Below are 25,173 nucleotides of genomic sequence, written 5' to 3'. Positions count from 1 at the left end.
CTTTATTTTATTTTATTTTATTTTTTCTTTTTCTTTTTCATTTTGTTTTGTGTCTTGTATTTGTCACTTCACAAGGAAGGGAAAAAAAAAAAAAAAAAAAAGGTAAAAATGTGAAGTATGTCATTCCTGAAAAGCGGATGGGCAGGACTCGGCTCTGTGTCTGTGTGAAGGTTTGTGTGCGGCTCTCGGCTCTCGGCTCTGTGCGGCTCTGTGTTCGGCTCTGTGTTCGGCTCTCTGCGGCTCTTTTCTCTGTGTTCGGTTCTGTGTTCGTCTCTTGTGTGTGTCCAACATGTCCCCGGGTCGCTCTTTCTCCGTGTTCCGTGTGGATGGAGCGAGCCCCCGGAGCCCCCGGAGCCCCCGGAGCCGTAGGAGCCGCAGGAGCCGCAGGAGCAGCCCGCGTCGCCGTTGAGTCCCGGAGCTTTGAGTTATGCTCTCGCGGAAGAAAAGCAAAAACGAAGCGTCCAAACCCGCGGAGGTGCACGGAAAGTACGTGAAGAAGGAAACGTCGCCGCTCCTCCGAAGTAAGAACCGAGTCAAACCGAGTCAAACCGAGTCGGACCGAGTTTAGCGCAGATATAGAACCGTAGATCTCACACGGACGACCGCGACCTGCTGCGGCTAACGCGTCAACAAACCCGCCATCTTGGTACAGGCGTAACGTTGCTTTAAATGAATGAAGTCAAAGATTAGTCCCGGTTCAGTCCTGGGTTAGACCTGGTTGAGACCTGTTCGGCTTTGTTTCAGACCTGGTTAAGTTCTGGTCTAGTCCTGGTTTAGATCTGTTTTAGTCCTGTTTTTAGTCTTGGTTTAGTCTTGAGATCATGGACGCCCTGTACCAAGATGGCGGCGGTATTGACGTAAACCAAGCGGCTGAACGTGAGATCTACAGTTTTATATCGACGCCAGCCTAGCATTAGCCACCGTTAGCAGCTACCAAAAGTTTATTTTCGCTCGAAATGTTGTTTGTTTCAAACACGGATCGTGCGTTTACACGCGTCCACACGGGTTCAGATGTTCTGGTGCGGGACAGAGAGTCACTGATGTGGAATAAAGACTTAATAAACAGTTTCAGAGCGCGTCGCTAAGTGAGATGCTAATGAGAGAGCTAACAAACACTGAGCGACCTGCGAAGGTGAACAGAACCAGAACCAGAACCAGACTGACCCGGACTGACCCGGACTGACCCGAGACAGACCCGGACTGACCCGAGACAGACCCGGGACTGACCCAGTTCTGTCCCTGTAGATTTATACAAAACCACTGATTTGTCCCAGTTTATACCAGAAATGTCCCAGTGTCTCTATTTTGGACCAAACTGATCTAAACCAGGACTAAACCAGGACTAAACCAGGACTATTTCAGGTCTAAACTAGAACTAAACCAGATATAAGTTCAACTTCATTCATGTTGAGATCACAGACTCAGAACTGAGTGTACAGTGTGTGTGTGTGTGTGTGTGTGTGTGTGTGTGTGTGTGTGTGTGTGTGTGTGTGTGTGTGTGTGTGTGTGTGTGTGTGTGTGTGTGTGTTGTGTGTTGTGTGTGTGTGATGTGTGTGTGTTGTGTGTGTGTGTGTTGTGTGTGTGTGTGTGTGTGTGTGTGTGTGTGTGTGTGTGTGTGTGTGTGTGTGTGTCTGTGTGTGTGTGTGTGTGTGTGTGTGTGTGTGTGTGTGTGTGTGTGTGTGTGTGTGTGTGTGTGTGTGTGTGTGTGTGTGTGTGTGTGTGTGTGTGTGTGTGTGTGTGTGTGTGTTGTGTGTGTGTGTGTGTGTGTCAAATATATGAACCATAAACCAGATCAGAACATTTGTGTTTTTGCTCTTTAGAAGCAGATTTAATTGTTTTATATTTTTCATTTCCTTTTTGTGGGACAAATAAAGTTTATTCTTTTCTACAGACACAAACAGACGATCGTTAGACTCTTAAATACAAAACAACAAAACACATAAAAATATGTTGCAACTGAATCAAATTAAAAATGAATCTGACATGTTGTCGTCTGATTAGAACAGATTATATACAAGTGTTTATAACAGTTAATAACAGTTTATTTATAAGAGTTAATTCAATTAAATATTTATTAAGAACACATAATATCTGGTTCATTGTAACTAAGTATAAAAGTAAGAATAAAAATTAATAAGAATAAGAATTAATAACAGTTTTTAACAGTTTATGTATAACAGTTAATAAGCGTTTATAACTTCTATTTTCGAAGTGTTTCTAAGAGTCTGGAGTTTGTTTGTCCCTCAGACCTGATGCCCTCCTTCATCCGTCATGGCCCCACGATGCCGCGGCGTTCTGAGGCTCCTCTCCCGGAGATGGGCCCCTCGTACGGCGTGGCCCCGAGCAGAGAGCCCGTGGTGCGGCGGACCCCGGTGCAGCGCCCCCCGCAGGAGATCGCACGCAGGTGAGGCCTTCAGAGACACAGACGTCCAACTGAGAGGAAAACTGTGACGATGTTCAGTGACTCGAGGAGGATGGAGGTGGAAGTGAAGCTCCTGCAGCGTCTGGTTTTGGCTCCTGAGACGCTCGGGACGTTTGACTTTCATTTATTTATTTACTCATTTGGAGTTAAGATAATTGTATTTTTTGTGAAGTCGTGCTCTGACCTGGTTCCTTCGACCTCAGGGAGAGTCATCGTCTGTCCGCTCCGCCGTACCTGCCCCGGAGTCTGGGGGACCTGCCCCGCGAGTACGGCGGCTCCACTCAGTCCTTCCTGAGCGACGTGGGGCCCATGTCCGAGAACGGAGACGGGTCCCGGTACTACTACCCCTCCGACCTCTACTACAACCACCAGCCCAACCACCAGCCCTCCCAGCCCCAGCCCCAACACACCCAGCCCCAACACACCCAGCCAACACACCCAGCAGCAGCAGCAGCAGCAGCAGCAGCAGCAGCAGCAGCAGCAGCAGCAGCAGCAGCAGCAGCAGCAGCAGCAGCAGAGGAGGAGGCTTCAGGAGAACTTCCAGGACGACTTCAGGTTCTGTGAGAGAAACGAGCTGAACGTCCAGAGACACACGAGGCAGCACACGCCCCCGGGACAGGGCCGACCGGCGGCAGGTGAGGCGACAGGGACACACGGGGAACATAAACGTCTCTGATCATCTGCACCTCACACTCTCACTCTCCTATTGGCTCTGAGTCTGGTGGAATCGACCAATCACAGTGAAGCGTGACCTGAAGAAGAAGCAGAAGGTTTGAGTTTCAGCGGAAGGAAATTTAGAAAACTTAGAAATACTCAGAGATCTGTGACTCACAGATTTATTCATTTATCCAGTCCTGGTCCAGTCCTGGTCCAGTCCTGGTCCAGTCCTGGTCCAGTCCTGGTCCAGTCCTGGTCCAGTCCTGGTCCAGTCCAGTCCTGGTCCAGTCCTGGTCCAGTCCTGGTCCAGTCCTGGTCCAGTCCTTGTCCAGTCCTGGTTTAGTCCTTGTTTAGTGAAGAATCGTTCTTGTGTTGGAGAATCGTTCTCGGGTTGAAGAATCGTTCTCGTGTTGAAGAATCGTTCTGGCAGTGACAGACTCCGGCTCAGTGTTTTTGTTCTGAACTTTCCGGTTTCACAAATTCTCTGAAATCCGTTCATTTCAAAGCGATGAGACAAACGTAGAGTCTGTGCGGGAGGATTCCTTTTTGGTTTCATCATTTACTCGAGTAGTTTCAAATACAGTTTTAAGGTTTAAGATAATCTACAGTAAAAACAACGAGTGAGACGATTTTCTCAAGGACGACGTTAAAACAGAAACACGTCTCTGTTCAGAGTCAAGATGTGCAACTTTTAAAAGTGATTCTAGAGTTTTTAAACTGAAGAAAATCTACAAGGATAAAATAAGGACGAACTCTGTGACTGAGGAAAATGTTTAAAGTGACTGAGAGATTTGATCTCACACACTGAGACTGGAGACTGGGTTTGGTTTTTGGAGAATGATTCTTTAAGAAATATAAAGTGGACCAGGAGAAATGGATTATTGCTTCTTTTATACATGTGTCCAGTCAAGTGGTAACGGAGGGAAAACTGTACAAACAAGTAGAAGGTGCAGGATTTTACATCATTTGTCTCTTTTCTTCTGAAAAACTTTAATATTACTTCAAAATGAAAGAAACTATTTCTATAAAATATGTCAGTCCTTCCAAGAACATTTTTATCATTTTAAATACATTTTTTTTAAATCCTGTCCCTTCATCAACAGTTCAAAGATGGAATAACACAAGATATGATGAAATACAAACATTTATTGACATGATTTTCAGGTCCTTGAAATTTGGGAAATAATGTTTGTTCCATGTTTCATTCATGGTCTGTTTAAAACGGATGGAACTTTACAACCAAAAATGGAACAGAAAAAAGGTGAACAGTTTGATAAAGTCGAGTACATATGTATCTGTTCAATACACTTTTATATCAGATGAATTCACTTGAGTTTTTGGCCTTGATGTTTACTTCTGTTTGACCAGGTTCACATTTATTGCCTGAATTTAAGATTTTCTGACACGTTCAGTCATGGAAGAAAAATATGTGACAATTTTTAAGACGATACAACCGATTCAGAACGAGTCGATCATAAATCTGAAAACAACATGAAGAAGCTGAGAGAAGTTTGACTCTGGTCTGACTCTGTCTGACTCTGGTCTGACTCTGGTCTGACTCTGGTCTGACTCTGGTCTGACTCTGGTCTGACTCTGGTCTGACTCTCTGACTCTGGTCTGACTCTGGTCTGACTCCTCTGACTCTGGTCTGACTCTGTCTGACTCTGTCTGACTCTGTCTGACTCTGGTCTGACTCTGGTCTGACTCTGTCTGACTCTGTCTGACTCTGTCTGACTCTGTCTGACTCTGGTCTGACTCTGGTCTGACTCTGTCTGACTCTGACTCTGGTCTGACTCTGTCTGACTCTGACTCTGTCTGACTCTGTCTGACTCTGTCTGACTCTGGTCTGACTCTGGTCTGACTCTGGTCTGACTCTGGTCTGACTCTGTCTGACTCTGGTCTGACTCTGTCTGACTCTGTCTGACTCTGGTCTGACTCTGGTCTGACTCTGGTCTGACTCTGGTCTGACTCTGACTCTGGTCTGACTCTGGTCTGACTCGGTCTGACTCTGGTCTGACTCTGGTCTGACTCTGGTCTGACTCTGTCTGACTCTGGTCTAACTCTGGTCTGACTCTGGTCTGACTCTGGTCTTTTCACACTTGCTCAGTTTTGCGTTTGTGTTTTTGACTTTTGCTTCTGGGATTCATCAGATTCTTGTTTTTTCCACGACTAAAACCAAACGACCTTTAAACTTTGTGCATTCCTCAAGAAATTCCTCTTTTCCCACATGAAACTTACAGACGCACAAAGAGTCTCCCACATCTGGACTAAACCAGGACTAAACCAGGTCTAGACCAGGACTAAACCAGGTCTAGACCAGAACTAAACCAGGTCTAGACCAGGACTAACAGGTCTAAACCAGAACTAAACCAGGTCTAGACCAGAACTAAACCAGGACTGAACCAGCACTTTTGGTTTATTTCTGGTTCAGTCCTGGTTTAGTCCTTGGTTTAATTCTTTGTATAAACCAAGACTGAACCGGGTCTAAACCGGGTCTAAACCGGGTCTAAACCGGGTCTAAACCGGGTCTAAATGTTAAATCTTGAATAAACCAGGATTAGAACACAAAGTTTAGATTGTGTGTGAGTTTTGTGTGTGAGTTTTGTGTGTGAGTTTTGTGTGTGAGTTTTGTGTGTGAGTTTTGTGTGTGAGTTTTGTGTGTAAATGTGTGTGTTTTTTGTTTTTGTGCGGAGGCATCGGTCGGATCCAGGCCAAGTCTCTGGGGAACCTGTCGAGTCTGACCCAGGAGGACCTGCCCCTGCCCCCGGGCTGGACCGTGGACTGGACCATCCGGGGCAGGAAGTACTACATCGACATGAACACCAACACGACTCACTGGAGCCACCCGCTGGAGCGAGAGGGACTCCCCCCGGGCTGGGAGAAGGTGGAGTCGGCCGAGTTTGGAGTTTATTATGTTCACCACAACACCAAGAGCGCCCAGTACAGACACCCGTGTGCGCCCAGGTCTGACACCCCACAACTATTTATCTATCCATCTATCCATCTATCCATCCATCCATCTATCTGTCTGTCTATCTATCTATTTATCTATCCATCTATCTATTTATCTATCTGTCTGTCTATCTATTTATCTATCCATCTATCCATCTATCCATCTATCTGTCTGTCTATCTATCTATTTATCTATCCATCTATCTGTTTATCTATCCATCTATCCATCCATCTATCTATTTATCTATCTGTCTGTCTATCTATTTATCTATCCATCTATCTATTTATCCATCTATCCATCCATCTATCTATCTGTCTATTTATCTATCTATCTAAAATATTCTCCTAAGAGTTGATATCGAAATAATAATTCTGATTTGAGGTTTAGATGGAAAACTCGATAAACGTGAAACATCCAGGAAGAAATTCATTCAAATTTAAAATCAGAATAAAACAAACACTGACTTCAGAATTTAGTTTAATTCACAATAAACATTTTCATTAAGAATAAAGTGTTTACATGGACTTTTTAAAGCAGAATTCAGTTTTATTCAGAATTAAATTGCTTTTATTCAGACTTAAAGTTCTCCTGTAAATGTGACAATCGTCACTTTTTGTTTTCAAACTTCTCACAGTCTGATGTTTCTCCTCTTCTTCTCTTCTTCTTCTTCTTCTTCTTCTCTTCTTTTCTGTTTGTGAAGTGTCCCTCGTTACGACCAGCCTCCCCCCCTCCCTCCTCCGGTCACGTACCAGCCGCTGCCCCCGGAGAGAACCCAGCCCGTCCTGGTCCCGGCGAACCCGTACCACGCGGCCGAGATCCCGGACTGGCTCCAGGTCTACGCCCGGGCCCCGGTCAAGTGAGTCCCTCCCCGTCCCAGCGCAGGAACATCTCCACAGGGTTTAGTTTGAGTTTAACCCTCGTTCCTCCACTAAAACAAACCTGCAGTTGTGTTTTTGATCCTGTTCATGAGCTCAGTTTCAGTTTAACCAGGATTGTGACGTCACAGGTACAAACTCCACACACTTGATCACAGTCAAGGTCCAGAGCTGCAGGATCATCTCCAGATCTTCAGCTGCTCTTGGTCCAGTCAAATCCACTTTATTTCATAAACAAAACCGTTTCCAAAAAGCTGCACAAAACAAATAAAACATGTTCAATAGAAAAATAAAATAAAACAATGTTTTTAACTCAAAAACAAGTCACATCAAATAAGAGAAAGAAAAACAATAAATAATAAAACATCAACATAAATATAAGAGACACAGAGGAGCAGACGACTCTCCCAGTGTTAAATCCTCAGAGGAAAAGTGCGTCTGGATCAGGACCAAATCATCAGGAGGATTTGACCTGAGAACAAAGACACACAGGCAGAACAAGCAAACTCCACACAAAGACCTGAGGCATAAAAACAAACCACTGAACCACTGAGCTGCAGCACCAACACAAATAAAATATAAAATTAATTCAAATATAAAAATATATATCTACAATTTATCAAAATCTCACAAACTCAGTTCTGTTTCACCAAATTTAGAATCAGGACGTTTTGATATTTTAAAATAAATGAATCGTGACGTTTGTTCTATTTTTGTTTCCTGAAGCCACAACTTTTCTAGTTATTAATAAGTTTTAAATTATTTAAATGTTTTTGTTTTATATCACTTTAATTTTACTAAAACACATTTAGAAAATCTGAAAGAAAATTACAGGTTTAAAGTGTCAAACATTTACTCACCCAAACATGAACAAAAGATCAAATCATAAACTCTACGAGACATAATTTTACAAACTTTAGCATAAACATATAAAAGTATTTTCAAAATTAACACAAAAGAACTACTTTGAATGTTTTACTCTTTTTATGGAAAAATAATAATAATAAATTGGTACCAGAGTTGAGAGTTAATGCTGAATTTGGGCAAATTGTCAAATTCTTTAAAAATAAATTAAGAAAAGAATAATAATAATAATAAATAATGGTCCAGTGTTTATTTGTAGATCTCAGTTTGTGTTTTTCATCACTTTCAGTAATATAGTTTATTTAAAATTTTATAAAATTATGATCATATAAAATTATGTTTTTAAGTTTTTTCAAGGGGCAAATATAAAATGATTAAATTTACTCTTAAATAAACCAGAAAATCCACACATTTTGCAGCTGTTATATTTTCATTTTGAAAACTGAAAATGACGCAGATGTGAACTTTAAGACAATTCACCGTCTCCTCCCCGTGTGTCCTCCCTCTGTCCCCCCCGTGTCCCCCCCCCCCGTGTGTCCCCCCCCCCCCCCCGTGTGCCCCCCCCCGTGCACGTGTCCCTCAGGTACGACCACATCCTGAAGTGGGAGCTGTTCCAGTTGGCTGATCTGGACACGTACCAGGGGATGTTGAAGCTCCTGTTCATGAAGGAGCTGGAGCACATCGTCAAGTCGTACGAGGGCTACAGACAAGCGCTGCTGTCCGAGGTGGACGCCCGCAAACAGAGACAACAGCAGTGGTACAGTGGCCAGACGCCCAAACAAAACTACATCCCAAACATGTAACGCCACCAGGGGGCGCCACGCATGGACCCACACCGTGCCTTTTACTCTCATTATTATTATTATTATTATTATTATTATATTAACAAGAACATGTGACGACAAAAACCAACAACAGCTACAACAAAAACACGTGAGGCGCAGTGACGGACAAACGCCACCAGGAGGCGCCGCGCTGAGATAAAACGGTGCCTTACGGAGCACAAACGTGGGATTTTTGGAAGGAAAAAAAACAGTCATTCCCAAAGTGCACAGGCACAAAGACGGACGACAGATCTGCACGAACAAACGAACGAACGACCGTGAAACTGTTGAAGAGCTCATACCGCCTCCGACCACACGGGGGCGACCAGGAGCGACAAGAGAAATGTTCACAAACACGATGTCATCACCAAACACACTTCTGCTTCCACCTGCGCACGTTTTACCAAAGTCAAAAGTGAAAAGGATTTTAAAACGTCTGAAAGGTTTGGAGATCGGCCACAACGGTTCAAATAAAATAAAAATAAAAATATAGATTGGATAAAAAAAACGTTCTCATACATAAAATCACAAAACTATTTCCACTACAAAAACAACACTACACGTTTTATTTATTTTTGTGGTTTGTAAAGTTTCAGAAATATATTTTTATTTCTTTTATGTGTCTAGTTCTCGAATCCTCCATCGAACTTTAAAAAAAAACTCTGAATATTTTTATAATTTATGTAAAAAAAGAATCGGGAAGAAATTTACAAACAGAAAAGACTTTTGTGTTTTTATTTGGAGACGTGGATTTCTCTCAGCTCTGCTCCTCTCGTCTCCGGCCTCCGACTTTTGACTTTGGTAAAACGAGGCCTGATCCAAAAATCTGAACGTTTACAAAAGTGAACACGACGTAGAAGTTTGTACAGACCTCCAAGACAGAACAGGGTAAACGTAAAAGTTTTGACAGACTTTCAAAATTTAAAAAAAGGTTTAAAAAGGCTGAACTCTACGTAGAAGTTTTGAGAGACCTCGAAAATATCAGACGCAAAGAGCTCTGAACATTTGTATGAAGACGAATGTTGCTCTAAATGTGAGGTTCTTCATGAGGTTCATCACGAGGTTCTTCATGAGGTTCTTCGTGAGGTTCTTGTGAGGTTCTTCCTGAGGTTCTTTTTGAGGTTCCTCGTGAGGTTCTTCGTGAAATTCTTCGTGAGGTTCTTCATGAGGTTCTTCTTCAGATTCTTCCTGAGGTTCTTTGTGAGGTTCTTGTGGTGCCACTGACAGAGATCTAAACTCTTCAGATCTAAACTCTTCAGATCTAAACTCTTCAGATCTAAACTCTTCAGATCTAAACTCTTCAGACTCTACAGATCCTAAAGTTGGACATAAAACCACCGGTGCCTTTTGTGAGTGACTCTGACCGTCGCGTCCTGAAGCCAAAACTCGCCTGTTCACTTCGGCAGCTTCAGAAAACAACTTAAAGACGCAGTGTGGAACTTTCCTCTCGCTTCTTCTGTGGAGATGTTACGTGAAGCTTTTCTACACAGACGGGCGTTAAAGAAGAGTTTATTCTGATTTCCACGATGTTCTAACGTTGTTCTCTCATCGACAAAGTGAGACCGAAGTGAAGCCGCCTCCGTCGAACAAACGAACAAACGAACAAAGACACAAAAACTACGTCCATGGTTTGTGTCGCTTTAGTTTTGGAGACATTAACGATTCTTTTAAAGGTCAAACTGGAGTCATGAGCCTCGAGGAAACTTCAAACTGAAGTAAAACGACACAAAATGGATTCAGTCGTTTGTGTTTCGTTTGTGCTGCAAAAAGTTCAGTTTGTGTGATTCTGGTTTTTAAAATCTGAAGTTTTATTTTGGTCGATGAGTCAAAATGTGAAAGAGCCTCAGAAGAGCAGAAAATTAAACAAACTTTTGTGTTTGATTTGTGTCGTTTTGTGAGAGAAACGACCTGAGTCTGTGGAAAAGTTTGTGTTTTTCTATCAAATCTGAACCAAATCCAGTTCCTGCGACTGATCCGGACTTTTCCACAGACTCAGCGCTCGCTCAGGTGTGTTTGTTTTGTTGACGTCGGGCGGAACGAGAAGCTTTGGACGGGCAGATAATATTTGGACGACTTTCAACAAGTGTGAGTGTTTTTTTTATTTCCGCATCGATCAGTGAGATGCAAGAACGTGAGGAACGTCTGGGACTTTGACTCCTGTCCAGACTTCTGAAGGACCAGAGTGTGAAGGTCCAGACCACAGAGTCCAGACCACAGAGTCCAGACCACAGAGTCCAGACCACAGAGTCCAGACCACAGAGTCCAGACCACAGAGTCCAGAGTCCAGACCACAGAGTCCAGACGGTGCAGAGTCGACGGTTGGACGTCCGGGGTTCAGTTCTTCGCCGTTTGAGTCTCAGGTTTTGTGTTTCTGTTCTTGTCGTAGTTCAGGTTTTATTCGACCGTTGATGATTTTCATTTTTACGTCTGATGAAAACCTGATGCTCGACGTTTTACCAAAACTTTTATCAGAACATGATTTCTGCGTCCTGTCGGTGTTTTAAAAAACCCAACAGAGAATCACACTTGTTTATTCAGAGAGGAAGTGTTTCTGTGACGGAGCGTTTGTCGTTGGCGTTTGTCGTTGGCGTTTGTCGTTGGCGTTTGTCGTTGGCGTTTGTCGTTGGCGTTTGTCGTTGGTTTTTGAACGTGACAATGTGGAAATCACTAAACCCAACGCTGGCGACTCTCATCGTTTCTCTTCAATAGTTTTGTGGAGTTTTGCTTCAGCTCAGAGGAAAAATCACACACAAAACAACACAAAACAAACACAAAACAACACAAAGGTTTGGTTTCATTTTCTCTGTTTTGAGGCTGTTTCACGTTTTGATTCATCGACACAAAATAAAACTGTTCAGATGTGAAGAACCAAACTGAACTTTTACAAATCTGTGTCGTTCGTTCATTTGTTTTTCAATATAAAACCAAAAATAAGAAAATTAAAAAACAACAATTTTCTTCATTATTTGTCTCCAAAACCAAAATAAAAAAAAACAGATAAAGATTCGTTTTTTCAGTTTTCGATTTTGTGTTTAAATGAAAAAAAAACAGATAACGACTGTTTCCTGTTTTCGTGACTTCAGTGACTGTGATGTTGGACTGGACCAGACCAGGACCAGACCAGGACCAGACCAGGACCAGACCAGGACCAGACCAGGACCAGACCAGGACTCTGAGCTTTGAGTCTCTGAGGTCCGAGCCTCAGCTTCGAGCTCTGGTCCTGTCGTGAGCTCTGAGCCTGCGGCTTGGTCCAGGTCTGGTCTCGGACCTGGATCAGTCCTGGATCAGTCCTGGTTCAGTCCTGGTTCAGTCCTGGTTCAGTCCTGGTTCAGTCCTGGTTCAGTCCGGCATCTCAGTCACTGAAGTCACATAAACAGGAAACAGCCTTTATCCATTTTTTCCATTTTTCATTTAAATTTTTTTTTTCGTTTTCTTTTATTTTTGGTTTTATATTCAAAAACAAATGATACACGGATTTTTACAGCACAAACGATCGACAGATTTTACGTGTGTTTGTGTTTGATGTGACGTGTTAAACTCCTCCATGCAGGTTTGAGTCATCTAGTGATCTCTCCTGAACCTCTTTACGGTTTTTCCCACACGACATTTCTCCATAAAAACACAAAAACACGACACAAAACTGAACACAACAACTGGACCAACCTGAAGTGACCTGCAGCAGTTTCACCAGAGCTCTGAAGGGGGAGCGACTCAGCGTGGAGAGAGAGAGAGAGAGAGAGAGACTTGTTTTTGGAGAAAAAAGCCTTTTCACCCCCAAAAAACCAACAACATCTCCATGGAAACGAGCACCACCACCAGGAAAGTGACACAGTGCAGCTTTAAAACTGTAAATAAAGTGTTTTTTAAATTGTTTTTTTATGACAATCCACCAAAAACCCACGGCAGATTTAAGTTTGTGATTTATTTAAAAGGACTTTGTTGGTTCATGAGCTTCAGTGGAATCAAAGAAACATAAGCTACGACTCAAACGTTTCCTGAAGGAGATTTTGGCTCAAAACGGGACGAATTCTGACGATTTCAAAATATGAATTCATGAAGATTTCCTCACTTAAAGCCTCGTTTGAACGTCCAGTTTGACAAGAATCATTTTTCTTTGGACAAAATTAAGACAAATGAAAAATAAAACGCATCATTAGAATCATTTTGAGGAACTTTTACATAAACTGATCTTTAAATTCTTCTTTGTATTTGCAGCTGCTTCTGTTTTTATAACTTTTAAACTCCTGTTTTTCTGATCCAGATGTGATTCTAAAATCTTAATTTCTTTGCAAACGTCGTTTTCTCGTCACAATCAAAAGTTGGAGTCGTGTTTTGTTTCATTCACATGTTTGACACGAGGAACAAAACCTCCAGACGACGACACGATTTTACTGTTTAAAAATGTGTGAATTTTTAACTACAAAACAAAACATGTCGGTCATTTATTAGATTTTATTCAAAATTTCTGTAAAAAAACAAACTAACAAAAACAACAAATCATTTTTCAGTTTTCCCAGAGTAAAATTCTCCGTCTGATTTTGTGTTTATTTTTATTCAAGTTCGTCTCATTTCCCTCAAATTCTGCTCAAAAACGCCGTAAAAGTCGATGTTTGTTCTGACACTTTTTAGTCGCTGTTCAGACTCCGGCTCCGAGTTTCCAGCGTCGACTTTTTCTCTTTTTCTGGACCTCGACTCCTCCCACGAACCACACGCCAACTCACGAAAACAGACGTGAAAGATGCACAAGCTCTGGTAACGCTTTATAATAACTACACCTTATTTAGCCTTAATAAAGCATGAACAAAGGCTTAACTAATAATGAACAAAGACTTAATTCATATTGATTCACACTTAGTAACTACTTAATTACTGCCTTAATTAGCACTTGCACTTCATTTGCCTGTGCTGTAAATAGTTACTCATAATTATTTCATACTTAATTACTCATGAACTATGCATTTGAACATTTATTAATCATTAATAAACTATGAGAGAATGATTTACTAATAACACAAAGATCATTCAGCAGCTGTTCTGTTAGTTACGTCTTTTTTAGAGCTTTTCTAACGTGAAGACAAATTATGCTTTATTAAACATTTACTAAGCGTGAATCATTGTTAATTAAATCTTTGTTCATTATTAGTTAAGTCTTTGTTCATGCTTTATTAAGGCTAAATAAGGTGTAGTTATTATAAAGTGTTACTGAAGATATTTCTTTAATTGTACTTTGATTTTTAAAATGTGTTTTTTTAACTGGACAAAAACACGTCGGTCGTTTATTTATTTGATTTTATTCTAAATTTCTGTGAAAAAAACAAACAAAAAAACAAAACAATAATAATAATATTTTTCAGTCAGTGGAAACACCAAACTGTGACGTGTCTCGGGTTAAAGATGTTTTAGATTTTGTTGTGAGGAGAAAGTAACAGATTACATTTACTCCCGTTTCTGTGTCGAGGAGAAAACTCCGTTTGTCGACTGGACAAAAGTTCATTTGGTTGAAAACGTTTCTCAGTTCGTCCAAACTGCTGCTTCACTTCTGTCAGACGCCGGTGACACGTCCTCCTGAGCAGCGTCGGGAAGATTACTTTTCAAATGTAATCCCCTACAGATTACAGATTACACTCACCAAAATGTAGTTTGTAACAGAATCCATTAAATTACTTAAAGTGAGTAATGTAATCTGATTACTTTGGATTACTTGATTTGTTGTAGAGAAACAAAGACGAGGAAATCTTCACATAAGAAGTTTTGTCTGATAAAAGAAAATAAAAAGTCCAAACTTTACTGAACCAAATTAAAAATATTATTGATAAAAGACGAAGAAACACGTCCACACAGCAGGATTTAGTCCTGGTTTAGTCCTGGTTTAGTCCTGGTTTAGTCCTGGTTTAGACCTGATTTAAACCTGGTTTAGTCCTGGTTTAGTCCTGGTTTAGTCCTGGTTTAGTCCTGATTTAAACCTGGTTTAGTCCTGGTTTAGTCCTGGTTTAGTCCTGGTTTAGACCTGATTTAAACCTGGTTTAGTCCTGGTTTTAGTTCTGGTTTAGACCTGGTTTTAGTCCTGGTTTAGTCCAAAATGTGAAAACAGTAAAATCCCTCTGTTTAATCCATTTATTTCAACAAAGTAACTGTAATCCAATTACCACTCACTGAAACAGTAACTGTAACTGAATACAGTTACTCATCATTTGTACTCTGATTACTCTGGTACATGTAATCTGTTACTCTGACACTCACATCTGTCTGCAGGAGTCGACTGTTGAGTTCCTCCTGTCGTCTTCAACCAAACAAACTTCTTCAGTCGACAAACGGATTTTCTCCTCGTGGATTCGACCTGAACGACGACGGAGGGAATCCACCCCTTTTATCAGCAATTTGTCTTTTAAAAAAAAATCCACTCGTAGTTTCGTAGTCGTCTTTTTCACCTTGTTCACGGCGCGTGGACCTGGCCTCCTCCTCCTCCTCCGCCGCCGCCGCCGCCGCCGTCGTCAGTCGTTCTAAGAAAATATTGTCCTAAAAAAACGCTGCCAAAACGTCATAAGTCCTTGTGTTCCGGGACGTTTGATAAAAAATGGAATCGTCGCGGCTCCGACAGTCGCGCGTCAGAGTCGGAGCCGCGACGTGTTGTAAATGTGTTTGAGTAAATCTTCGTTATCACACGTCTCAAAGCTCCAGACGCTCTGCTCCACCTCGTGATGTCATGAAGTGGGAGTTTTCACGTTCACGCTCGATCAAGTTTGTTCAGTCGTGATTTTTGAATTCCAACTTCCATGATTCTAGTGAAGGTTTGTGGAGTTTAAAAACACAAAAACCACACGATGACATCACGAGGTGGAACACAGTGTTTTTCTTCTGTATTTGAGAGAAAAGCTGGTGTTAAATCTGCAGGTTTTTGAGTTCAACATGTGAATGAAACAAAACACGGCTCCAGTGTTTGTGCGACCGGGAAACATCAGAACAGAAAATATCATAATTAAAAAAAAAAAAAAAGTTTAAAATTAAATATTCAAACTTTGGTTGAGTTTTAAACAAAGTGAAACCTGCTCGTCCTGGTTCAGACCCTCAGATTCTCCTTCAGGTTCGTCCTCGTTCCTCGTGAGACACTAGTTTTGCCAAAAAGTGCAAATGAGTTTTTCTTTTTCTTTCTCGTGTGTTTTTCATGTTTCCTTCGTGAGTTTGTGTCGTGGAGTGAACCTGAACTTCTGCCTCAAAACACAAAAACACAAAAACTCAAAACACAAAACTCTTTTCAGACGTTTCTTTAATCATCTGAGTTTTATGGTTCCGAACATGAAGGCGACACCAACTTCTGGTTTGTTTAAATCGACGTGTTACACAAAATGTACTTGTTTTTTTTGGTTTTTTTTGAGTTTTTGCGTTGACGTCGGCTCCTCTCGAGCGCCGCACTTTTCAAACTCAGCGAGATTTTTTGTTTTCTGAATTGGTTTTGGATCAATATTGTGATTTAAAAAGTCACAATTAGAACAAAATGCTCCTCACACAAACACATGTTCACTTTAACACCACAAGTGTAAAAAAAAATACAAACTCTTTAATTCAATAATTTTAACATCAAATTAAACCTTGACGAGTTCTGTGCCAAAATATTTAAAAACATGAAAGATGTGGGAGATATTTTTTAAATTATACTTTGATTTTTTAAAATGTGTGAATTTTTAACTGTTTGGTTTTATTCAAAATTTCTGTAAAAAAAACAAAACAAGAGTAAAATTCACTTTCTATTTATTTTTGGTTAAGTTTGTGTCATTTCCCTCAAATTCTGCAGCGTAAAAGTTTGTGTTTGTGTCGTTATGAACAAATTATTACAGTTTTTTTTTTTTGTGGATTCTGAGCCGTGAAAAAAAACCAAACACAACTAAAGTGTGAAAGAAAAAACAGAAGTTTAAGTTCACTTCACTCGTTGTAACGACTTTGTACAGAAATAAATGGTGTTGTGGCATAAAAACCACGAGACACTTTGAATAAACGACTCTTTTTGTTTTGTTCATTTGGTCCAATTTTTATTTGTTTATTTTTATTTTCTTAGTTCCTCAGAAGTTCACAGTGAAGTTTCTGTTTTCTGGATCCGTCGTGTTTCCTGCTCACAGGAAAAAAAAAAGAAGAGAATCACCAATGAAAACACCAAACTGTGACGTGTCTCGGGTTAAAGTTTGAGATTTTGTTATGAAGAGTTTTTTCGAGGAAACGTCTGCGTCTGAGACACGAGAGCAGAAAGTAACAGATTACATTTACTCACGTTTCTGTAATCGAGTCGTTTTTATTTAGAGTAATTTATCATTTTTTTTACTTCATTACATTGGAACTCGCCCTCGTTACTCAGTAAAATCAGATTGAGACAAAAAAAACTAAACGCAAAAATAAATCAAAAATCTGCCATAAATGAAAGTTTTTTTAAAAAAAAGCAACGACGTTTTCTCAGTAGAACGAAGAAGCGTCACTGAACAGAAACTCAGACGAAAAATGTTTAAGAGGCAAAGTGAAAATAAAACATGATCCTCGAGGTTCTGATGGAAACATTTATACTGAACAAATGAACGATTCAATATTTGAATATTTGTGATTTCAACATAAACCAAGAATTCATGAACCTGGAGTTTGTGTTCAGGACGCAACAGTCGGGTTAAAAAAAGAAGGAACAAATTGGCGTCGATGACGTGTTATTGTTTTATCCAAGATTCTTTGAACACAACAAACACTTCACCTGATTTTTTTAAATGTATTTTTTAAATATCTCAGCGCAGGGAAACATTGTGCCGTCAAATGTTGTGTTCAGTGATTTTGTTTATTTAATGACGTCATTTTTACTCTAAACCTCATCAGATTTCAGCTCAAAATGTTCCCAAGCAGAGAAAATATTTTTCTTGCCGTTTACATCGCAAAAAAAAAAAAAAAAAAAGAATCTCAAATAGAACGAACCAAACTCGCAATAACCAAAATCACTAAATGTTTTGGGTGAATCTGTTGAGTTTTTTTGGTCTTTATGTTTCAAATCTCGCAACAAATCCACAAAACATTTAATCACTGAATCAGTCACGAGGTTCAAACGGTTCACGAGGCGTCGAACGTCACCGAAACAAACCTCGATACGTTTCAACGAACACGTCCTGGATTTACTCACAAACGCTTCAAAACCTCCACACGGACGACACAGCTCCACCTCCTGGAGACTTCAGCAGAGTTTCCTGTAGTTTAGGATTTTCATGCAGAGTTCAGTTTTGTGAAACTAAAAACATTTTCTGCGTTTCCTTTCATCACTGAACAGAACCAGACGACTTCAGTCAAAGAACTTTTATTTCACTGGACTTTCATTTACAAACTTTTACAAAAAATACAAAACTCTTATAAAACTGAAGCAGGAGCAAACTCTTATTCTGAAACACTGCAGGCTTTTATTGTGAAGAGCCACTGTAGGTTCTTCTTCCTGTGTCCTGCTCGTTCCTCTGCACTTTCAAGATTATTTTTATTTTGATTCTAATAAACTTTGTGTCAGTAAATTTGCCGCTTTAGTGTTTTGATGTTTTCAGTGTTTTATCTTTATGTTATATTTAGGTTTTTCTGACGCCACAAAACGGAACCAAAAAAAAAAAAAAAAAAAGTGCAACTTAAATACGAAGCTCCACAGCGCCACACACTGGTCACCTGGAGTCCTGCTTCAGACCTGGTTCAGTCCCGGTTCAGTCCCGGTTCAGACCTGGTTCAGTCCCGGTTCAGTCCCGGTTGTTGTAGTTTCCAGTCTGACCCGTCGGTGGCGCTGTGGAACTTTCTCCCTTTAATCTCAGGATGAACTTTCAAATGAACCAATCAGAGCCGCCGTAGCTTCGGCATCGGTCTCCAGGCCCCGTCCCCCGCGCTCTGATTGGCCTTCTCTTTGTCCGCCACGCTGCTATTGGACAGTTTCACCAGCGGGGGCGGGGCTAAGGCGGGACCCGGGCTCTGATTGTTTAAAAACACGATCTCGTTCAGCAGCGACGCCAGCGAGGCCTCCGATTGGCCGGGACACGAGGAGGAGGAGGGACCGGGCGGGGCCGAGGTGAGCTCTGATTGGTGCGTTGAACGGGAGGAGCGCTGTGATTGGACGGGAGCAGCGGGAGGACGACAAGATGGAGGATCTGTAGTTTTTATTTCCTTTTCAGAAAACAGTTTTTTGGCGACAGGACGAGCCAGACGCGTTAATTTGGTTTTATATTTAATGGGAGAAGAGGCTGATGGGAGTTGTAGTTCTGTGGGAGCAGGGGCTGATGGGAGTTGTAGTTCTGTGGGAGCAGGGGCTGATGGGAGTTGTAGTTCTGTGGGAGTTGTCGTCTTCGGAGGTCCGGCTGCGGGTGGAGGAGGGTCTTTAGAGGGCGGAGGCAGTGTGGGAGGAGTCTGTGTGACCGTGGGTGTGGCCGAGGCGGCAGCGGGGGCTGATGGGAGCTGTAGTTTTGCAGGGGGGAGGGGGGATGTCGTCTGAGGAGAAACCAGGTGCACCAGGTTCAACTTTCCACCTGAAAAACACAAGAGGAGAGACCTGACACACACGACACCTGACACACACGACACCTGACACACACGACACCTGACACACACGAGGACGACACCTGACACACACGACACCTGACACACACGACACCTGACACACGACACCTGACACACACATGACACACACGACACACACGACACCTGACACACACGACACCTGACACACACGGACACCTGACACACATGACACCTGACACACACGAGGACGACACACACTGACACACACGACACCTGACACACTGACACACACGACACCTGACACACACGACACACACGACACCACGACACCTGACACACACGACACCTGACACACACGACACGACACACCTGACACACACGACACCTGACACACACGACACCTGACACACACGACACCTGACACACACACGACACCTGACACACACGACACCTGACACACGACACACACGACACCTGACACACACGACACCTGACACACATGACACACATGACACACACGACACGACACACCTGACACACACGACACCTGACACACTGACACACGACACCTGACACACACGCACCTGACACACACGACACCTGACACACACGACACACCTGACACACACGACACCTGACACACACGACACCTGACACACACGACACCTGACACACATGACACACACTGACACACACGACACCTGACACTGACACACGACACCACGACGACACCTGACACACACGACGACACTGACACACACGACACCTGACACACACGACACCTGACACACACGACACCTGACACACACGACACCTGACACACACGACACCTGACACACTGACACGACACCGACACCTGACACACACGACACCTGACACACACGACACCTGACACACACGACACCTGACACACACAGTACCTGACACACACGACACCTGACACACACGACACCTGACACACACGAGACACTGACACACACGAGGACACCTGACACACACGACACGACACCTGACACACACGAGACACCTGACACACACACACCTGACACACACGACACCTGACACACACACTGACACACTGACACCTGACACACACGAGACACACCTGACACACACGACACCTGACACACACGACACCTGACACACTACAGTACCTGACACACACGACACCTGACACACACGACACCTGACACACACGACACCTGACACACACGACACCTGACACACACACGACCTGACACACACGACACCTGACACACACGACACCTGACACACACGACACCTGACACACACTGACGACTGACACACACGACACCTGACACACACGACACACGAGGACACACTGACACACACGACACTGACACACAGGACAACACCTGACACACACGACACCTGACACACACGACGACACACACGACGACACTGACACACAGACGGACCTGACACACACACCTGACACACACGACACCTGACACACACGAGGACGACACCTGACACACACGACGACACACACGGACACGAGACGATACCTGACACACACGACACCTGACACACACGAGGACGACACCTGACACACACGAACGACGACACACACGAGAGACACCTGACACACACGGCGAGGGGGCCGGGTTTAGCTGGGCGAGGGGGCGGGGTTACCTGGGGCAGAGACGGGGAGCGGGGAGCTGCAGGTGAACAGGTCGCCCGGTGAGAGGCGGGGCCCAGAGGACAGCTGCTGATTGGCCGAGAGGTTCATGGACACGGTCGCCACGGCTGCGGACAGGAAGTGCATGGTTAGGCTGTGATTCCCCGATGTGACCGTGTCACACACACACACACACACACACACACACACAGTCTCATCTATACTCAGGTGGTTTACCAACACATGTTGTGTTGTTGTGTTGTTGTGTTGTTGTGATGTTGTGTTGTTGTTGTGTTGTTGTGTTGTTGTGTGTTGTTGTGTTGTTGTTGTTGTGTTGTTGTGTGTTGTTGTGTTGTTGTGTTGTTGTGTGTTGTTGTTGTTGTTGTGGTTGTGTTGTGTTGTTGTGTTGTTGTGATGTTGTGTTGTGTGTTGTGTTTGTGTGATGTGTGATGTTGTGTGTTGTTGTGTTGTTGTGTTGTGTGTGTTGTGTTGTTGTGTTGTTGTGTTGTGTTGTGTGATGTGTGTGTTTGTGTTGTTGTGTTGTTGTTGTGTTGTTGTGTTGTTGTGTTGTTGTTGTTGTGTTGTTGTGATGTTGTGTTGTTGTGTTGTTGTGATGTTGTGTTGTTGTGTTGTTGTGATGTTGTGATGTTGTGTTGTTGTGTTGTGTGTGTGTTGTGTTGTTGTGATGTTGTGTGTTGTGTGTGTGTGTGTGTTGTTGTTGTTGTGTTGTTGTGTTGTTGTTGTTGTTGTGTTTGTGTGTGTGTGTGTTGTGTTGTTGTTGTGTTGTTGTGATGTTGTGTTGTTGTGTTGTTGTGTGTTGTGTGTGTTGTTGTGTGTTGTTGTGTGTATGTTGTGTTGTTGTGTGTTGTTGTGTTGTGATGTTGTGTTGTTGTTGTGTTGTTGTGTGTGTATGTTGTGTTGTTGTTGTGTTGTTGTGATGTTGTGTTGTTGTGTGTTGTTGTGTTGTTGTTGTTGTGTTGTTGTGTTGTTGTGTGTTGTTGTGTGTGTTGTGATGTTGTGTTGTTGTTGTGTGTTGTGTTGTTGTGTGTTGTTGTTTGTTGTGGTGTTGTGTTGTGTGTGTTGTGTTGTTGTTGTTGTTGTTGTTGTGTTGTTGTGTGTTGTGTTGTTGTGTTGTTGTGTTGTTGTGTTGTTGTGTGTTGTGTTGTTGTGTTGTGTTGTGTGTTGTGTGTTGTGTGATGTTGTGTTGTTGTTGTTGTTGTTGTTGTTGTGTTGTTGTGTTGTTGTGTTGTTGTGATGTTGTGTGTTGTGTGTTGTGTTGTTGTGTGTGTGTGTTGTTGTGTGTTGTGTGTGTTGTGTGTGTTGTGTGTTGTTGTTGTGATGTTGTGTTGTTGTGATGTTGTGTTGTTGTGTGTTGTGATGTTGTGTTGTTGTGTTGTGTGTGTTGTGATGTTGTGTTGTTGTGATGTTGTGTTGTTGTGATGTTGTGTTGTTGTGATGTTGTTGTGATGTTGTGTTGTTGTGTGTGTGTGTGTGTGTTGTGTTGTTGTGATGTTGTGTGTTGTGTGTTGTGTGATGTTGTGTTGTTGTGTGTTGTGTGTTGTGATGTTGTGTTGTTGTTGTGTGTGTTGTGTGTTGTGTGTTGTGATGTTGTGTGTTGTGATGTTGTGTTGTTGTTGTTGTGATGTTGTGTTGTTGTGATGTTGTGATGTTGTGTGTTGTGATGTTGTGTTGTTGTGTTGTTGTGATGTTGTGATGTTGTGTTGTTGTGATGTGTTGTGTTGTTGTGTTGTTGTGATGTTGTGTGTTGTGTTGTTGTGTGTGTTGTGTTGTTGTGTTGTTGTTGTTGTGTTGTGTGATGTTGTGTTGTGATGTTGTGTTGTTGTGATGTTGTGTTGTTGTGTTGTTTGTGTGTTGTGTTGTTGTTGTTGTGTTGTTGTGTTGTTGTGTGTTGTGTGTTGTTGTGTGTGTTGTGTGTGTTGTTGATGTTGTGTTGTTGTGTTTGTGTGTGTTGTTGTGTTGTGTTGTTGTGTTGTTGTGTTGTTGTTGTTGTGTGTTGTTGTGTTGTTGTGTTGTTGTTGTTGTGATGTTGTGTTGTTGTGATGTTGTGTTGTTGTGTTGTTGTGTGTTGTTGTGTTGTTGTGTTGTTGTTGTGATGTTGTGTTGTTGTGTTGTTGTGATGTTGTGATGTTGTGTTGTTGTTGTTGTGTTTTGGTTGTGATGTTGTGTTGTTGTGTTGTTGTGTTGTTGTGTTGTGCTTCACACTCGGAGCTGGAGTTGTGTTTGTTTCATTTTACATGAGGCTTTAATGCCAAATAAAATAATAAAATTCTGAACAAAAATGTTTAAAAAGTCCATATAAACACTAATTCCTGATGAAAATGATTATTCAGAATTAAATTTAATATTGAAGTAAGTGTTTGGTTTGTTCCAATTTTAAAGCCCAACAAATTTAACTTAGCGCCAGCAGCTAGCGCCAGCAGCAGCGCCGGCGCCAGCGCCGGCGGCAGCGCCGCCAGCTGCTCCCTCTAGTGTCTCTGTGGGTTTGAGTTTGTGGATTGGAAAGTGTCAAAAATACGTCACAGAGGAAATCTGTCAATTTGTGTAATTCTTGATCCACAAATGGGAATCACATTTTACAAACTGAATTTTCAGTTTCACAAGATATTTTCAAATCCACATCTATTTGTCAAGACCAAAACACAAGTAAAAAATATAAAATTTGGATTTGAGGATCAAAACACACGAACAAACCAACGACTGTTTGTAGATCAAACTGTTTGTGAAGATTCATGAGACAAAAGTGAACCCGTAAAAACAATACACAACTCAAGGTGTGTATGTGTGTGTGTGAGTGTGTGTGACTCCAGGTGTGTGTGTGTGACAAGGAAACAACATGAGTCGATGATCTTCCTACAGTCATGAGACGGACGTCACATTCCCCACAGGGTTTTACCTGGAGACCGAAGCACCGGCCGCAGCGTCACCGTCCGCCCGCGAGGAGGGCGCACCTGCCGAGGGGGGGGCGCCTGTCGAGGGGGGAGCGGCAGGCGAGGAGAGAGCACCTGGGCAGGTACCAGCTGTTGCTGCGGTAACACCTGCCCCTGAAACACTGAAGTCGGCAAAGAAGACGACGTCATCACGAAACGAGGAGGAAGAGCAGTCTGCACCTGAGAACCTGAAAGAGAACGGGCTACAACTGAGAACCTGAAAGAGAACGGTGTGCACCTGAGAACCTGAAAGAGAACGGTGTGCACCTGAGAACCTGAAAGAGAATGGTCTACAACTGAGAACCTGAAAGAGAACAGTCTACATCTAAGAACCTGAAAGAGAACGGGCTACAACTGAGAACCTGAAAGAGAACAGTCTACATCTGAGAACCTGAAAGAGAACAGTCTACATCTAAGAACCTGAAAGAGAACGGGCTACAACTGAGAACCTGAAAGAGAACGGTCTACATCTGAGAACCTGAAAGAGAACAGTCTACATCTGAGAACCTGAAAGAAAACAGTCTACATCTAAGAACCTGAAAGAGAACATAAAGCTGGGACTAAACTGGGACTAAACCGGGACTAAACCAGGACTAAACCAGGACTAAACCAGGACTAAACCAGGACTAAACCAGGACTAAACTGGGACTAAACTGGGACTAAAACTAAACTGGGACTAAACAGGACTGGACTGGGCTAAACCAGGCTCTTCCTTCAGACTGTGGGCGGAGCTTGCGCTGGTCCTGCTCCGTGACAGGATGTTTGGGACCGTCCTCTGCCGCACGCTGGAATTCTGGGGAATCATGAGGGAGACGGGCGATGAGGTCGCGGCGTAGGGGGGCGGGGCTTTCACGGGGGATGACGTCGTGGCGTTTGGGGTTTTAGAGGGAGACGCGGTGGTTTGGGCGGGAGATGACGTCACAGCGTGAAGGGGTGGAGCTTTGGCGAGTAATGATGTCACGACTGGGATGGACGGGGCTTCGGCAGGTGATGATGTCACAGTCTTTGCTGGTGTGGGATTGGTTGATCGAAGCTCCTGTGAGTTTTTTTCCTGTTCTGCTGAAACCTCAGAGCTGCAAACGAGAACAACAAAGCTCTGAAGGGGGAGAGACTCAGCACAGGGAGCAACAGGTGGTTGCCGTGGTAACGTGTCATATAAAATCATAAACACAGGTGCGCTCCAGCAGGTGGCGCTCTCACCTCTGCTCCATGACGAGCTGCTGCCGTTGGACCTTCACATCCGTCTGTCCCTCGGCCTGAAACCGACCAATCAGAGCGGGTTAAACCAGCGCGGGTCCCGCCCCCCCGATCTGCCCGGTAACAGTCTGGCGCTCTCACCTGATTGGCTCTCCTGCGCCGCGGCTTCGCCCTCTGCAGGTTGACGACCTCGATGACATCATCGTCTCGAGGAACCATGGCGTCTTTCCGGCGTCTGTGTTCGCGGAGCAAAGCCTGGACCGACGGCTCCTCTGGAGGAACCACAGAACA

General features: G+C 43.1%; 1 protein-coding gene across 1 annotated transcript; it reads left to right on the top strand.

The window, feature by feature from the left end:
- The first annotated feature begins 175 nt into the window (after positions 1-175).
- sav1 (salvador family WW domain containing protein 1) lies at positions 176-17,518 on the top strand. Its single transcript, XM_055159193.1, has 7 exons — positions 176-521; positions 2,248-2,404; positions 2,626-2,788; positions 2,922-3,057; positions 5,773-6,043; positions 6,733-6,888; positions 8,355-17,518. Exons 1-7 carry the CDS (start codon positions 428-430, stop codon positions 8,572-8,574), a joined length of 1,197 nt encoding a protein of 398 aa, XP_055015168.1. The 5' UTR covers positions 176-427; the 3' UTR covers positions 8,575-17,518.
- The last annotated feature ends 7,655 nt before the right edge of the window (positions 17,519-25,173 follow it).

The sequence above is a fragment of the Boleophthalmus pectinirostris genome, unplaced genomic scaffold, assembly GCF_026225935.1.
Source record: "Boleophthalmus pectinirostris isolate CB_2022bp ecotype Guang Dong unplaced genomic scaffold, ASM2622593v1 HiC_scaffold_10, whole genome shotgun sequence".
NCBI lineage: Eukaryota > Metazoa > Chordata > Actinopteri > Gobiiformes > Gobiidae > Boleophthalmus > Boleophthalmus pectinirostris.
The sequence above is the reverse complement of the archived record's forward strand: the minus strand, read 5'-3'. Positions and strand labels throughout refer to the sequence as shown.